The sequence below is a fragment of the Theropithecus gelada genome, chromosome 11 (assembly GCF_003255815.1).
Source record: "Theropithecus gelada isolate Dixy chromosome 11, Tgel_1.0, whole genome shotgun sequence".
Taxonomy (NCBI): Eukaryota; Metazoa; Chordata; class Mammalia; order Primates; family Cercopithecidae; genus Theropithecus; species Theropithecus gelada.
This window is the reverse complement of record NC_037679.1, coordinates 81,719,558-81,734,187: the sequence shown is the minus strand read 5'-3', so window position 1 is coordinate 81,734,187 and position 14,630 is coordinate 81,719,558. Positions and strand designations below refer to the sequence as shown.

The following is a 14,630-nucleotide window of genomic DNA, read 5'->3' as shown; positions in this document are numbered from 1 at the left end:
GTAAATGTTGTAATTATATTGAGTTTTTGCCTAATCTTTGAATATAACATTAGGTGTTTTCCTCCAAAATTCAAAGAAATTATGATCACAGTTATTGGAAGTGGCATACCAATAATGAAACGTTACTTTTTACGTGTAACATGAGATATAAGACATTATACACAAGGTATACATGCCAATGGTTGTGAATGAATTGTGCTTTTCTATGTGCATGCTTGTCCACATTCCCATTTCACTAATAACAAAACTTGCAAGTAGCCTAGCTAACCAAGACTAAGAATAACGTAGAATCACTTAGGAGGCAGAGATTACATCAAAGACACTTTACTCTTTCGTGAACCCGGGAGGCGGAGCTTGCAGTGAGCTGAGATCCGGCCACTGCACTCCAGCCTGGGCGACAGAGCGAGACTCCGTCTCAAAAAAAAAAAAAAAAAAAAAAAAAGACACTTTACTCTTTTAGGACCATTCTCTAACACTAAGGTTCTTAACCTGACTTGAATTTCAAGATTCAAGGGATCTGTGAAGCTGGATGGGTAAAAAATTTACATCTTTATTTTCTCTAATCTCTATCTGAAACAGAATTTCTTTCACTTACGAATGTAGGCCACGAAAACCCCAAAAAACAAAAAGCAGTAGAATCAGCAGTCCCTGTGAGTATGTCACCAGTAGTAATTACACTTCCTATTAGAAAAAGTATGATAACCATAATTTTGAAGTAGTGGTGTGTAAATATTTATTTCAAGATAGCTGCAATAATGTGCTGTTTTTCCATCAGTGACAAAGTCACAGGTACTATAACAATGGAATTTTTGGTTTTGTTTACTGTCGTTTTTGTCTGCTCTCATAATTGAAAAAAAATGCTATACTTCAGGTAAAGATTAGGTAAAGATGCAATATTTTTTCCAAGACAGAAATTTATTTATTGAGTTATTTTTAATTACCTTAATATTATAATTTCCTTGTTTCGGTTATATGTTACACATTATTTTGCAATTTAACCAAAACAATAACATTTTCGTGAGAAAACGCTTCAGGCAACAAAAAAACAAAAGTTTATAAAAACAATTACCCCAATTATCACAGGAACTTCACTTGCTAAATCTCCAGCCACAAGACCGAGACAACCAAGAGTATGATAATTTTCAGTAGAAATAAAACTGGACTTGATTTGTCCTTGTAACTGCAAAATTAAAAACAACAAGAATGTCATATATATAATACATATTTATACTCCACAAAATCACTAAAATCAGTTTATATCAATCAGTTATAAATCTTTTTTTTTTTTTTGTGACAGAGTTTTGCTGTTATTGCCCAGGCTGGAGTGCAATGGCACAATCTCGGCTTACGGCAACCTCTGCCTCCCAGGTTCAAGCAATTCCCTGCCTCAGCCTCCCGAGTAGCTGGGAGTACAGGCATGCATCACCACCCCATGGCTAATTTTATGTTTTTTAGTAGAGATGGGGTTTCTCCATGTTGGTCAGACTGGTCTCAAACTCCCGACCTCAGGTGATCCGCCCCCTCGGCCTCCCAAAGTGCTGGGATTACAGGCGTGAGCCACTGCGCCCGGCCTAAATGTATTTTTAAGTAGAAATGTTATTAAAATGTTGTATCATAATAATTTCTAAAATATCAAGAAGTAGACCAATTATATACAGAAATACTACTACATTTACATTAAATGTAATTTTTTTAAGAGGACACTATGGATTTATTTTCTTACCTTTTTTGCTGTACTGAAGTCTACATTCTCAATTGCTGCATTAAAAAAGAAAGCAGGCTAAATGTATAATATTAATCTATAAAACAATACAAGTCACCTCTTTTGTGTCAAGGTGAAATTAAATACAATCTAGTTCAAAGAACACTGGTGAGAATCAAGTTTTGCCCCTGACCAAAATACGCAAACTGTGACATGTTAGATTCAGGGGACCAGCCAGTACCTCTCCATACCTACCCTTACCACCTCTCTTCCTACTAAGGGGATCTTCTCCCTACTCCAACGCTCCTGCACTTCTCACTGTTTGGAATAGCTCTTACTTTTCTAGCTCCATCATTAATCTATGGAAAACAAATCTTCAATCTTGTCATATACCCAAGACCTAGCACAGGCCTGGCAAGTCAATATTTTTAAAATGTCACTTAGGCTGGGCGCAGTGACTCATGCCTATAATCCTAGCACTTTGGGAGGCCGAGACTGGCAGATCACTTGACAAGGAGGAGTTGGAGACCAGCCTGGCCAACATGGTGAAACCTCGCCTCTAGTAAAAATACAAAACTTAGCCAGGTGTGGTTGTGCGCACCTGTAATCCCAGTTACTTGGGAGACTGAGGCACAAGAATCACTTGAACCTGGGAAGTGGAGGTTGCAGTGAGCCGATATTGCACCACTGCACTCGAGCCTAGGCAACAGAGTGAGACTCCATCTCAAAAATAAATAAATAAATAAAAATAATAAAATAAAATAAAATATTATATACCTGTTCCAAATCCATTCCTCAAACACTTTCACTTGGCTCAGAGGGATAAATGGTCCAGACTACTAGCTTAAAACATATTTTACATTATTGTTCTGCACTATATATATTTTTCTTTTGAGACAGAGTTTCTCTCTTGCTGCCCAGACTGGAGTGCTACGGCGTGATCTCAGCTCACCATACCTCTGCCTCCTGGGTTCAAGCAATTCTCCTGCCTCAGCCTCCCGAGTAGCTGGGATTACAGGCGCCTGCCACCCTGCCTGGCTAATTTTGTATTTTTAGTAGAGACAGAGTTTCTCCATGTTGGTCAGGCTGGTCTTGCACTCCCAACCTCAGGCGATCTGCCCGCCTTGGCCTCCCAAAATGCTGGGATTATAGGCATGAGCCACTGCGCCCACCCTGTTCTGCACTATTAACACTACATAGTCATTTCCATTTCCAGGTTCATTCACCACATTAAAAAGCATTTATTATTGTGCTAGCAAATGTCTTGTCTTTCCCAACTAAACTGTTGAAGCTTTTCTCCCCAACTAAGCTCCTTGAAGGCCGTACCAAAATTACATTTATTCAAATACTGTTCCAGCTCTAATAGAGGAGAATAAGTGTACTCTGAATACTTAAAAGTATGCTCAATTATAACTTAATACAATTAAGATAAAATAAGCTTAAAGAGAGTACTTAAAATTTTACTAATTACTAAATTAATAAAACTAGTAAATATTGCTGCAAATCAATAATAAAAATATAATGTATTACTTACCTTGTTGAATTTTTAAAAGCTGAAGGTTTGTAATACAAAAAAATCCACTGTACGTAAGAAGTAGCATATAATAGGTACCTATTGAAATAAAATCAGAATCAGTTTCTTTTTTTTGAGATGGAGTCTCATTCTGCTGCCAGGCTGGAGTGCAGTGGTGCAATCTCGGCTCACTGCAACCTCTGCCTCTAGGGTGCAAGCGATTCTCCTGCTTCAGCCTCCCGAGTAGCTGGGAGTACAGGCGTGCACCACCACGCCCAGCTAATTTTTGTATTTTTAGTAGAGACAGAGTTTCACCATGTTGGCCAGGATGGTCTCAATCTCTTGACTTTGAGATCCACTTGCCTCAGCCTCCCAAAGTGCTGGGATTACAGGTGAAAGCCACTGCACGTGGCCGGGAATCAGTTACTTTAAAAGGCACATGGATATAAAATTTAAACCAGCATCTGTTTGAATGTGGCTTTTGAACAAAGAGAGAAAGAAGGAGAGAAAGAGGCGGGGTGCAGTGGCTCACGCCTGTAATGCCAACACTTTGGGAGGCCAAGGCAGGTGGATCATGAGGTCAGGAGCTCGAGACCAGCCTGACCAACATGGTGAAACCCCGTCTTTACTAGAAATACAAAAATTAGCTGGGTGTGGGGGTGTGCGCCTGTAGTCCCAGCTACTCAGGAGGCTGAGGCAGGAGAACTGCTTGAACCTGGATGGTGGAGGTTGCAGTGAGCCGAAATTGCACTGCTACATTCCAGCCTGGGCAATAGAGTGGAACTCCATCTCAGAAAAAAAAAAAAAAATAGAGAAAGAGGAAGGAAGGAAGGAAGGAAGGAAGGAAGGAAGGAAGGCAGGCAGGCAGGCAAGCACACACGCACGCATGCACAAACGGTATCTGGAACTACCTTAAAAATATGTCAATGTGAAGTTTTTTTTTTTTTTGAGACAGGGTCTCAATCTATCTCCCAGGCTGGAGTGCAATGGCATGACCACAGCTCACTGCAGCCGCAACCTCCAGGCCCAAGAGATCCTCCCAACTCAGCCTCCTGAGAAGGTGGGACTACACGCACCAACACATCTGGCTAATTTTTTATTTTTTGTAGAGGTGGAGGTCTCTCTATGTTATCCAGGCTGGTTTCAAGCTCCTAGACTCAAGCGATGCTCCCACCTCAGTCTCCTAAAATGCTAGGATTACAGATGTGAGCCACCACACACAGCCTGCTCATTTAAATTCTAATAATCAAATATAGTAATGTTACAGATAAAACTTATTTACAAAGAACTAGTAACTTATTCACAAAAAACATTGTTAACTTCTTTTGAAACTTTTATTAAAATAACAAACTTCATGTGCCAGAAAAAAAAAATCTCAGATATATCAAAATAAATTAAGGCCCAGTTAACATTTGTTGAAGTAAAAATATAATAAATATACTGAAGCCCAGAAACACATTTTAAAAGAATATAATGTCTCCTTGGTAACCTATAGAAATCTCGAAACTGTAGAAATAAGTTTAGAATATTATATTTAGGAAAAGTATATGTTTAAACCTCTAAAAAGAGCTAAAATATAAAAATTGTTTCTTACAATATTAATTGCATTGATAGGAAAAAATGTATAAAAAAATACAGAAAAGGCCGGGCACAGTGGCTCACAGGCGGATCACCTGAGGCGGGCGGATCACCTGGTCAGGAGTTCGAGACCAGCCTGGCCAACACGGTGAAACCCCGTCTCTATTAAAAACAAAAAATTAGCCAGGCGTGGTAGCAGGCGCCTGTAATCCCAGCTACTTGGGAGACTGAGGCAGGAGAATCGCTTGAACCCGGGAGGCAGAGGTTTCAGTGAGCTGAGGTCATGCCATTGCACCCCAGCCTGGGGGACAAGAGGGAGCGACTTCATCTCAAAAAAAAAAAAAAAAAACAGAAAAAATGTAGATAGCATAACAATGAATTTATATAATTTATTAACCAAAAATTGGAATTTTTGATTAGATATTAGTTAGAAGTCATTCAGGCTGGGTACAGTGGCTCATGCCTGTAATCCCAACACTTTGGGAGGCCCAGGCAGGTGGATCACTCACTTGGGGTCAGGAGCTTGAGACCAGCCTGGCCAACATGGTGAAACTCCATCTCTACTAAAAATACAAAAATTAGCCGGGCGTGGTGGCACACGCCTGTAATCCCAGCTACTCAGGAGACTGAAGCAGGAGACGCTTGAACCCAGGAGCTGGAGGTTGCAGTGAGCTGAGATTGCGCCACTGCACTCCAGCCTGGGAGACAAAGTGAGACTCCATTTAAAAAATAAAAAATAAAAATAAAAAGTCATTCAAAAATTCAAGAAAACTTACCTTCATTTGAACCATCCTTCTCAATGACAAGATTCTGGTAAGTCCGCTGATTTTCATCATTAGCTTTCCGAACAAATGCCTAAATGCAAATTAATTTCAAATAATAAAATTAAACACAGAAAACTACAATCAAGGATTTTATTCTTTAAAGTTTTCAATTATCATTAGCAATAATTCTGCCTATATTCCAAACATCTTACTTTTAAAATGGAAAACTATTTTGGACAAGCGTACTAAATACCTCTTGTGATTCCTTGAGCCACAAGCTTACTAAACCTGGCCTAAGAAAATTTTTGTTTGACCTGGTGTTAATTTCTATTACGTGAGAGCCAAGAATTTGGGATCCAAGCTATAGTAACACCTTCAAAGCTTAATTTTTCAAAAAAACATTCTTTTAGTTTAAAATACCATTCAGTACAGGGAAGAAACTCAATTCTGGCAGGCAAGAGACATTGTAACCAAGACCCCAAAGGCTTCATATGTCTGGGCATTCCCTCCTCTACCTTCCTGCTTCCCTTAACAAGCTGCCTGCTCCTGACTTAGCTGACCAAGCTGAATTCCCAACCACATAAGAACCTAACCGTTCGTCTCCTGGAGTTACTTCTCCCAAAGTTGTTAAAGTGGGACTCTCACATTCCTAATAAAAACCTGACCATCTTCCAAGGTTAGTAAAGCAGGACTCTTAGCACCTGACCAGATCCAGCCAGCTGAGCACAAGACGGACTTCAGCCCTGGCCTTTAACCAAGTATTTCCTCATTTTAACCTAATTATGATACTAAAAATCATACCCAGGGATGGAGATTTAACATGCTAATGAGACATACAACACATGAAAAAGGATGCGATCAATTCACAGGTGCTGAAAGTTCCCTGCCTCTACATGCCTACAAATCACTTTTCTCACCTCAGCTTCCTCAAAACGACAAGAGCTATAAACCCTTCAGGAAGCTAGCACTTGGCATCCCTTTCCCATACGGTGTTCCCTTGAGATTCCTTGAGCCACAAGCCTACTAAACCTTCCCTGGGAAAATTTCTGTTTGACCTGGTGTTAATTTCTATTTACACGAGAGCCAAAAACTCAGGATTCAAGCTGTGGTAACACCTTCAAAGCTTAATTGTTCAAAAAACATTGTTTTAATTTAAAACACATATTAAGTAATAGTTTGCTGAAGTTTTAGTTGTCTAAGAGATTATTTAGAATTTAAATAATGAAAATTAAAATATAACAAGATCTTACATTAGTGAGTAGTGTTTGTTTTGATGTTACATGAATAAGATGTAGGTTGCCACTTCTCTCGCCAACCAAAAGAAACTTTCCTTCTTGACAAAGGCCAACTACATCCACTTCAGTATCTGAAAATTTCAAATCAAAGTTACAAGCTTCCTTTGAAAATCCTTATTTCCAACACAAAAAAAATACAAATTTTTCTCATTAAAAAGCCAACGATTACTTAAGTTACTTCTAAATACTGCAAAACAGATGTGATGAAAGTAAAAAAGAATGTTGTTGACTTTTATTCAGTCAACAAATATTTTTTGTTTTGTTTTGTTTTTGAGACAGCATCTCGCTCTACTACCCAGGCTGGAGTGGAGTGGTACCACCTCAGTTCACTGCACCCTAGACTTCCTGGGCTCAGTCAGGCAATTCTCCCGCCTCAGCCTCCCAGGTAGCTGGGACCACAGGTACACACTCCTATGGCCAGCTAATTTTTTGTACTTTTTGTAGAGATGGGGTTTTGCCATGTTACCTAGACCGGTCTCGAACTCCTGGGCTCAAGCGATTGTCCATCTCTGCCTCCCAAAGTGCTGAGGTTACAGATGTGAGCCACTGCACGCAGCTGGTCAACAAATATTTATTGAGCACTTACTTTATGCTAAGCATTGTTCTAGGCCTTTTGCATATATCTGAGAACAGTAACAAAAGATTACCACCATCACAAAGTTCATATTCTAAGGCAGAAATAGCGGATAAATGACCAGGCGTGGTGGCTCACACCTGTAATCCCAGCACTTTGGGAGGCCGAGGCAGGCAGATCACTTGAGGTCAGGAGTTCGAGACCAGTCTGGCCAACATGGTGAAACCCCGACTCTACTAAAAATATAAAATTAGCTGGGCATGGTGGCATGTGCCTGTAATCCAGGCTACTCGGGAGGCTGAGACAGGAGAATTGCTTGAACCCAGGAGGTGGAGGTTGCAGTGAGCTGAAATCACGCCACTGCACTCCAGCCTAGGCAACAGAGTCACACTGTCCCAAAAAAAAAAAAAAAGGAAATAGCTGATAAACAATTAGCATAATAAACAAACTGTAAGACATGTAAGAAGGTGATAGATGTTCTGGAAAAAAAATGTATAGCCAGGTAAGAGACCTCAGAAGAACAGTGCGTTTTGCAGTGTTAATTAGAAAGCTCACAGGATACATGAAAGAGGTGAGGAAATTAGCCAAATGGCTAAGATGGAAGAGCATTCAGAGCATTCAGACGGTGGGCACAGCTCGAGGAAAGATCATCGGGTGGGAAGTGCCTGTTGTATTCATGCAAAATCAAGAAGGCCAAGGTAACAGAAAACAAAGCAGAAAGGGAAGGGACAAGAAAAACAGTAAGATGTAACTGGCTTATGAACACAAGTTATTCTGCCACAGTATCTTTCCACAAATGGTTCATCATTACCGCATCCCACCATTTCATAGAAGAAACTGTGAATCTTGTGGACTAATCAGGGTCAATACGTCAAGATTTCATAAAACACAAGTTTATTGCCTCCATGTTGCAATCAAGATATGTTCCAAAATGCATGCGTTCTGTTTCCTTTTCAGTTGTCTAAGTTCTTACGTAAAAGTTTCAACAACTATCTGTCTCTTAAAATTTCTACTCAATGGCCGGGTACAGTGGCTCACGTCTATAATCCCAGCACTTCGGGAGGCCAAGGTAGGTGGATCATTTGCAGTCAGGAATTTGAGACCAGCCTGGCCAACATGGTGAAACCCGACCCTACTAAAAATACAAAAATTACCAGGCACAGTGGCGGGCACCTGTAATCCCAGCTACTCAGGAGGCTGAGGCAGAAGAATCTCTTGAACCTGGGAGGTGGAAGTTGCAGTGAGCTGAGAGAACACCACTGCACTCCAGCCTGGGCCACAGAGCGAGACTCTGTCTCAGCAAAAAAAAAAAAAAAAAAAAAAAAACAAAGGCCAGGCACAGTGGCTCATGTCTGTAATCCCAACACTTCAGGAGGTCGAGGCGGGTGGATCACGAGGTCAGGAGTTCAACACCAGCCTGGCCAACATAGTGAAACCCTGTTTCTACTAAAAATACAAAAAAAAAAAAATTAGCAGGGCGTGGTGATGGGTGCCTATAGTCCCAGATACCTGGGAGGCTGAGGCAGGAGAATTGCTTAAACACTGGAAGAGGAGGTTGCAGTGAGCCAACATCACACCACTGCACTCTGGCCTAGGTGACAGTACGAGACTATATCTCAAAAAAAAAAAAAATTTCTACTCAAGAAAGAAAAAACTTTCGGGGCCGGGTGTGGTGGCTCATGCCTATAATCCTAGCACTTTGGGAGGCCGAGGCAGGCAGATCACAAGATCAGGAGATCGAGACTATCCTGGCTAACATGATGGCGGGTGCCTATAGTCCCAGGTATTCGGGAGGCTGAGGCAGGGGAATGGCATGAACCCGGGAGGCAGAGTTTGCAGTGAGCTGAGATTGTGCCACTGCACTCCAGCCTGGGCGACAGAGCGAGATTCCATCTCAAAAAAAAAAAAAAAAGCTTTCATAATATTCTTGCCTAAGCTCAGTACCATCATTGATTTATCCCTTAATTCACTCTTTTTTGTTTTTGAGACAAGACTCTTACTCTTGTCACTCAGGCTAGAGTACAGTGGCATAATCTTGGCTCACTGCAACCTCTGCCTCCTGGGTTCAAGCAATTCTCCTGCCTCAGACTCCTGAGTAGCTGGGATTACAGGTGTATGCCACCATGCCCAGCTAATTTTTGTTTTTGTTTTTGTTTTGGAGACAGTCTTGCTCTGTCACCCAGACTGGAGTGCAGTGGCATGATCTTGGCTCACTGCAACCTCCACCTCCCAGGTTCAAGCAATTCTCCTACCTCAGCCTCTCAAGTAGCTGAAACTACAGATGCACACCAGCACGGCCAGCTAATTTTTGTATATTCGTAGAGAAAACGGGGTCTCACCGTGTTGCCCAGGCTGGTCTCAAACCCCTGAGCTCAGGCAATCTACCCACCTGGGCCTTCCAAAGTACAAAGATTACAGGTGTGATTTTTGTATTTTTAGTAGAAATGGGGTTTCACCATGTTGGCCAGGTTGGTCTTGAACTCCTGACCGCAAGTGATCCAGTGGCCTCAGCCTTCCAAAGTGCTGGGATTACAGGCATAAGCCACCATGTCCGGCTTTAATTCACTCTCAAGTCCACATCTGCATGTACTTGAAGTCTTGTAGCTTGATGAAGAATTAATTCATAAGTATGTTAAAAGATTTTTAGAGAGCTATTCATTCTAAAAATATGCAAATATCCATTAATGATACCGAAATTCTGTACAAGATTCAGGAATTTGAACACAAATGAGCTCGTGTTTTCCATAGTATTCTAACACAAGAAAGCAAACTAAATTGTTGCTTTACATGTGTATTTCCCCTTAGATGTAAAGAGAGAAGGGATCTCAGTGTCCTTTGACTCTAGTGCCCAGCACAAACAAGGCACTAAGCACTCAAACTTAATTACTTGAAATTGGTCGAATTTGAAACCTTAGAAATAATAAAGAGGAGGCAATCCAGCAGAAATTGGCAGCAGATATTTGACTTCCAATTTATCTTACTTCATTACATTATACTTACCAAAGACAAGATGCAATTGAAGTGATCTACAAATACTGTCAAGCAATATCACTGATTGGTCGGCTACAATAATAAACCCATCACTTAAACTGCATGCCTGTATCTTTGGATTTAATGAGGCCTGTGGGAGAGAAAAGCATGATGAAAATTCAAACATTTTTATATGCGTTTAACAATACTTATCAATAGTATCATCAAATTCCCCAATACCCCACTTTAAAACTTGACAGGCTTTTTTTCTTTGTCCCTCGATCTACTTAATCATCGAGTTTTTCTTTGTATGGTATATCTTGAATCCATCCAGGATCCTAAGTAGAAAAACAGTTTAGGATGGGCAGGAAGGGCAAGGGATTCTCACGTTCAAGTCCTTGTTTCCTCAGGATTGACTTTATGATGCAGGAGCCAGGCATTAACATAATGAATTAATCAAGATTGGCATGAAGTCTTGGTGTCGTGGATATGCTAGGCAGGGGAATGGTGGTGAACTGTGAACTGGAGGGTCCACACCCCCACAGACATGAAAGAATAGAATCTGCTTCACACCAGCCAGTGGGAAGCCCGGTGGGGATGCAGCACTGGCATGGCCATACCTGCCCATTCATCAACAGAAGCTGGATCTTTATGTGACATGTTCTGATTTTTAAATATTGGCAGCTAAGTCAACATTTTTAAAAACACTAGACAAGCCAAATCAGAGTCTCCAGTATTCAGTTCTGTTGCCGAGAGCTTCCCACACATAGCTGTCTTGAAGCACTTGGACAGATTAGTGGTTGAGGAAGCTCAGTCCCTTACTAGCTGAGTGATCTTAGGCAAATGTGTCAACTAACTCTCTGTAAAAGGGTAATAATAATACTAATACCAACAAGGTTCACCTGAATAAAGATGAAACGAATTCATGTAAAGGGCTTATAAGAGAGCCTTGCACATAGTATATGCTCAATAAATGTTAACTAGTCCTATTCTTCTCTGACAAAATGCAGCTATTCACCTCATTTTATGACTATTCCAAAAGTCATCTTCTCCAGGTGTAATCCTTGAAAATTCCCCAACATTCTGATCCCTCTTCTACCTTATTTTTTTCTTTACTTTGAGACAGGGTCTCCCTCTGTCGCTCGGCCTGGAATGCAGTGATGCCATCATAACTCACTGCAGCCTTAAACGCCTGGGCTCATGGGATCTTCGTGCCTCCTCCACCCAAGCAGCTGGGACTACACATGCACACCACCACACCTGGCCAATTTATTTATTTATTTATTGTTTTAGAGATGGGGTTTTCACCATGTAGGCAAGGCTGGTCTAGAACTCCTGGACTCAAATGATCCTTCCACTTCAACCACCTAAAATGTCGGGAATACAAGTGTGAGGCACTGCGCCCAGCCTCCTTCTTATCTTTTTACTTGCTTCTTCAACTAGTAAAAGGTTACACGAAGGCACTGCCAACAAGGAATGGCACTAAAATTAGCCAGGCGTGGTGGAGGTCACATGTAATCCCAGCTACTGGGAGGGTAAGGCACGAGAATCACTTGAACCTGAGAGACAGAGGTTGCAGTGAGCCGAGATAACACCACTGCACTCCAGCCTGGGAAACAGAGCAAGACTCCACCTCAAAAAAAAAAAAAAAAAAAGAACGGCACTATATCTTCTAGGGATCTGTCCACACACAGTTCTCCCTGCCTAAACTGTTCTCCTTGTTAAGGCCCAAAGCAAGTGTAGTTTATTTTTAATTTTTATTTTTTTTTAGAGACGTTGTCTCCCTACGTTGCCCAGGCTGGCCTTGAACTCCTGGGCTCAAGCCATTCTCCTACCTCAGCCTCTGAGTAGCTGGGACTACAGGACATGCCACCACACCGGGCTTACACATAGTTTCTTTTTTTTTTTTTTTTTTTTTTTGAGACGGAGTCTTGCTCTGTTGCCCAGGCTGGAGTGCAGTGGCGCAATCTCGGCTCACTGCAAGCTCCGCCTCCCGGGTTCACGCCATTCTCCTGCCTCAGCCTCCCGAGTAGCTGGGACTACAGGCGCCCGCCGCTGCGCCCGGCTAATTTTTTCTATTTTTAGTAGAGACGGGGTTTCACCATGGTCTCGATCTCCTGACCTTGTGATCCACTCGCCTCGGCCTCCCAAAGTGCTGGGATTACAGGCGTGAGCCACAGCGCCCGGCCAACACATAGTTTCTTAAGGAAATGCTCCTTAAACTGCTCAACCCAAAATGAGCTCTCCATCGATTGAATTCCTACTCATTTACTGTCTGTATTGCTCATTTGGCATTTAGCATATACTGACTTGCACAGCTAAATATCTTTTATTGTTTGGGTCCTGTGTGTCTAACTTTAAGGTAAGACCCTAAAAGGAATGAATAAAATGCCATCTTATGTCCAAGTGCCTAATACTGGGCTCAGAACATAGCAGATGTTCAAAACATGTTGATAAGTATATGCCCTGTGCTAATAATAGAATTTTAGTTCCTGACAGAATCCAAGATTCTATACACACACACTATTATTTTTCAACAGCAACCTTGAGGTCAAGAAAGGCCTGAGCCACTTCTATGTTTTAAGGCTCCTGATAATATTAAAAAATAAAGCCCGGGCACGGCGATTCACGCCTGTAATCCCAGAATTTTGGGAGGCTGAGGTGGGTGGATCACAAGGTCAAGAGATGAAGACCATCCTGCCCCACATGGTGAAGCCTCATCTCTACCAAAAATACAAAAATTAGCTGGGCGTGGTGGCTCATGCCTGTATTCCCAGCTACTCAGGAGGCTGAGGCAGAAGAATCACTTGAACCCGGGAGGCGGAGGCTGCAATGAGCTGAGATCACGCCACTTGCACTCCAGCCTGGCGACAGAGCAAGACTCTGTCTCAAAAAGAAAAACAAAAAAAAATTAGGTAGGCGTGGTGGCAGGCACCTATAATCCCAGCTACTCCAGAAGCTGAGGCAGGAGAATCGCTTGAACTCAGGAGTGGGAGGTTGTAATGAGTCAACATCACGTCACTGTACTCCAGCCTGGGCTACAGAGTGAGAAACTCTCTTAAAAAACAACAAACATACAAATGGCTGGGCGCAGTGGCTCACGACTGTAATCCCAGCACTTTGGGAGGCTGAGGCGGGCGGATCACAAGGTCAGGAGATCGAGACCATCCTGGCTAACATGGTGAAACCCCGTCTCTACTAAAAATACAAAGATTAGCCAGGCATGGTGGCAGGCACCTGTAGTCCCAGCTACTCAGGCAGCTGAAGCAGGAGAATGGCGTGAACCCAGGAGGCAGAGCTTGCAGTGAGCCGAGATTACGCCACCACACTCCAACCTGGGCGACAGAGCAAGACTCCATCTCAAAAAACAAACAAACAAACAAAAATACTAAAAAATAGACGTCATTTCCTCATAGAAACTGTGCTTTCAGATGTCTTGAAGGATTCAAAAAATTTTTTAAAATTATGCTGTACTTTAAATTTTTGCCTCTAATAATGCCAAAAAATACAATGAGATTTATTTGTACTACTCATAATTAATGTTTATCCTATATTAGTTATCTTATTGTTGGACTATGCTGCCTTTAATATGATTCATGGTACATTAAAAGCAGTACAACCCAGGAGCAATGGCTCATGCCTTTATCCCAGTGCTTTCAGAGGCCAAGGCAGGTGGATCACTTGAGGCCAGGAGTTCAAGACCAGCCTGGGCAACCCCATCTCTACTAAAAATACAAAAATTTTTTGTAGCATGGTGGCACGTGTAATCCCTGCTACTTGGGAAATTGAGACAGGAGAATTTTTTGAACCCGGGAGGCAGAGGTTGCAGTGAGCCGAGCCCAGATCACACCACTGTACTCCAGCCTAGGCAACAGTGTGAGACTCTGTCTCAAAAAAAAAAAAAAAAAAGGCAGCACAGTTCAACAGACACAAGCTTAAAGCAGCACAAAGAATGATTTCTTTTTTAAATCCCATCAGCCAGTTTAAAAAAAAAAGTCAAAAGCATAAATTTCATTCTGTTTAGGAATAACATCCCCAGTGGATGCCCTGTCTTTTGCTCTAGGTTTTTTTCTTATTAAGAGAATTATCTGTCAGAATCCATTTGAGTAAAAATAAAAAATTTTTTAATTAAAAAAAGAATTAAATACCAGCCTCCTAAGTAGTTGGGACTAGATGTGCGTGCCACCACACCCACCTAATAGTACCTTCTATGCAAGGCAAAGAATAAGGTTTC

At 41.7% G+C, this 14,630-nt stretch overlaps 1 protein-coding gene across 1 annotated transcript in view; it reads right to left on the bottom strand.

The window, feature by feature from the left end:
* KNTC1 (kinetochore associated 1) overlaps nucleotides 1-14,630 on the bottom strand; it is a 102,031-nt gene that overhangs the window by 83,733 nt on the left and 3,668 nt on the right. The window contains exons 3-8 of the mRNA XM_025402053.1: nucleotides 10,427-10,547; nucleotides 6,808-6,923; nucleotides 5,570-5,648; nucleotides 3,237-3,314; nucleotides 1,724-1,758; nucleotides 1,070-1,180 (exon numbers count right to left, since the gene is read on the bottom strand). Of these exons, the coding sequence (XP_025257838.1) occupies nucleotides 1,070-1,180; nucleotides 1,724-1,758; nucleotides 3,237-3,314; nucleotides 5,570-5,648; nucleotides 6,808-6,923; nucleotides 10,427-10,547 (540 nt within the window). The remainder of the gene's footprint in view (nucleotides 1-1,069; nucleotides 1,181-1,723; nucleotides 1,759-3,236; nucleotides 3,315-5,569; nucleotides 5,649-6,807; nucleotides 6,924-10,426; nucleotides 10,548-14,630) is intronic.